At 38.1% G+C, this 2,439-nt stretch overlaps 1 protein-coding gene across 1 annotated transcript; it reads right to left on the bottom strand.

The window, feature by feature from the left end:
• Positions 1 to 606: 606 nt before the first annotated feature.
• Positions 607 to 2,181, bottom strand: LOC111983683 (uncharacterized protein At3g28850). Its single transcript, XM_024015341.2, has one exon. It carries the CDS (start codon positions 1,987 to 1,989, stop codon positions 835 to 837), a length of 1,155 nt encoding a protein of 384 aa, XP_023871109.1. The 5' UTR covers positions 1,990 to 2,181; the 3' UTR covers positions 607 to 834.
• Between the last annotated feature and the right edge of the window lie 258 nt (positions 2,182 to 2,439).

The following is a 2,439-nucleotide window of genomic DNA, read 5'->3' as shown; positions in this document are numbered from 1 at the left end:
AAAGATGATATAAAATATTATGATTATAAGAGACAAAATAATAAATTTAATGTACAAAACATTCTTTCACCACATTTTTCTCCCAAATTAGGAGGATGGTTTTTTGTGGGTCTCGGTGGAAAACATCATCCACTTCCTTTTCATTCCTCCCTCATTTCCATTGCACCAAACAATGAAAAACTCTCATCTTCCATCTCTCTCATTTTCCACCCAACCAAACTCAACATAAATTTGGTAGTCATGACTCATGCATAGTGATCAACTTTAACGCACTTGGCAACAAGGGTTGAAGACGAAAAGAAAAGTTTAGAAAGCTCCCCGCTTGGCCTTATTCCTTCTTCTAACCTTTTTTTTTATCATCTCAGATTCCCACTTTCTGTTGGATCACCATATATATTATCATAAATATTGTACTTATTATTGTAATGGTAGGAGAGTTTTTAGGATTAAAGATTGGAGTTATTTGTAATACAATAGCTCTCCATTATATTTGAAACTCCTACACATTTTCAATTACCACAAAAAACAATATAAATAAATAGCATAAAAATAAATATTTCAATTTATTTATCAATTAATATTAAAATGCACCAACACTCTTCATAGTTAAAACAAGGTGGAAGCATAGAAAGCTCCCAAAAGCATGATTAATTTAATCTATTTGAAATTTACAATGTAAAATTTGATACATGTATTAGCCAAAGAATGTTCCTCTCCTTTCAAAGCAATAGAAAGAATATCCATCACAAGAGCACCCCAACAGAAAAGAAGAAAAACCCAAAATAAACAGGGATTCAATATACTAAACAAGGAGATCAGAGTCTTGTAGCTTCTTCAACAGCAAATTGGGCATACAATCAACCCATTCTCATTACACTCTGGACACACATTCGACTCTCCCTCTGTGGAAACAATCCTGTGGCTGCCATTGCACTTGGAACAAAGCACAAAACGAACTCCAGCACACCCTTCACATGCACCATTAGATCGATCAATTGGAACTCCATGGAAGAGTGGCCGAAACTTACCTTGCTCGTGTAACGCCAAAACCTCTTCTGCTCCGCCTATATATCTCCCCTTAATAAAAAGCCTTGGAGGAGCTGCTTTACTGTCCAAAATCCTCCACAACTCTTCCTTAAATTCCATATGCATCGACACATCTTTCTCGTAAAATACCACCCGAAAACTCTCCAAAAGAAAGCGGATACTATTGCAATCTTCGAATGTCTTTCTTATCCCGTGGAGTGTGGTTGTGTAGAAAATTACTGAGTCTTTTCCTCCTGGTGGGCATTTCTCTTCGAATTCTAATAGAGGGTTCTCTTCCTCAACTCGACGTGTTTTCGATGGAGGCTCTTCTTCTTCTTCTTTTTCTTTTTCTTTTTCTTTTTCTTTTTTTTCTGAAATTTTTTCAAGATTCTCTTGCTCAATTCTGGCTCTTCTCTCTGCTTCACTCATTCGAATATGCTCTTTCACGGCTAGCTCAAAGGCGGCGAGTAGGTTCGGATCAAAGAGTGTACCGGAGTTCAAGTCTGGCCTTCGGAACGACGAGATGTCAATCTCCGATAAAGGTGTTTGTTGACAATTACCGTTTCCCATTTCCGATTCTTCCAAAGCTCTGTTTTCCCGAAATTCCGGCTTCGATTTCTGGTATGCAGCTGTCTCTTTTGCTTCCAATGGTGGTCCTATGTTCTCTTTGTTGTTGATTTCGTCATAAAAATCCATATCTTCTTCATCTTCAAGGTCTCGCATAAGCTCCTCAACATCGATAATGTCAGGCTCTTCCACTGTCACACTTGTCTCTATGCTCTGCTTCTGCTCTGTTTCTCCGCAAATCAACTCGGTCTGAGCTCTGAGACTTGGACTCTTGGGGAGAAAGTCAGCGTACCCATCTGATGCGTTTACTTGGAGAACTCGATCTTGTTTCAGATACCCAATGGGTCGAATCGTTTTGAGCTTCTTCAGTAACTTCCCCTTCATAATTGCCTTCATTTTCCCCAAATTGAGCTACCAAAATCTGATCTGGCAAAGGGATATTCAAAGCTCAAAATGGGTTTTCTTATCTGATATACGAGTGAGAAGCTGAGAGCAAAAAAGTAGAGAGAGAGAGAGAGAGACTTTTCCAGGTTAAACGGCTAGAAAGTTGTGGTGGCATTTAAAATTCGAAAACGTTTGGTGAGGATTGAGGCTAAAAAATCACTGAAAAGACACGTAGGCAATAAAAAGATTATGTATTGGAAGACAATGAGGTTATCGTTGCAAGTTGCAACGGTCATAATTCATTGGTGGGTCCTACATTCACTTTACTTTTATTTTTATTTTTAGAAGATACAGCCACTTTACTTGAGCATGCATAATTGTTGTTGATTATTAGCTTTGTCATGCGGATTTGCCCATCTCCTTTCGGCAAAATTCAATTGTACTATATGGAAATCTGGTTGA

This window comes from Quercus suber, unplaced genomic scaffold, assembly GCF_002906115.3.
Source record: "Quercus suber isolate HL8 unplaced genomic scaffold, Cork oak 2.0 scaffold_418, whole genome shotgun sequence".
Taxonomy (NCBI): domain Eukaryota; kingdom Viridiplantae; phylum Streptophyta; class Magnoliopsida; order Fagales; family Fagaceae; genus Quercus; species Quercus suber.
This window is presented reverse-complemented; position numbering and strand designations above follow the sequence as displayed.

Bases quoted from the DNA above. Each gene is read 5' to 3' on its own strand.
- LOC111983683 (XM_024015341.2), bottom strand. From the start codon at position 1,989: ATGAAGGCAATTATGAAGGGGAAGTTACTGAAGAAGCTCAAAACGATT.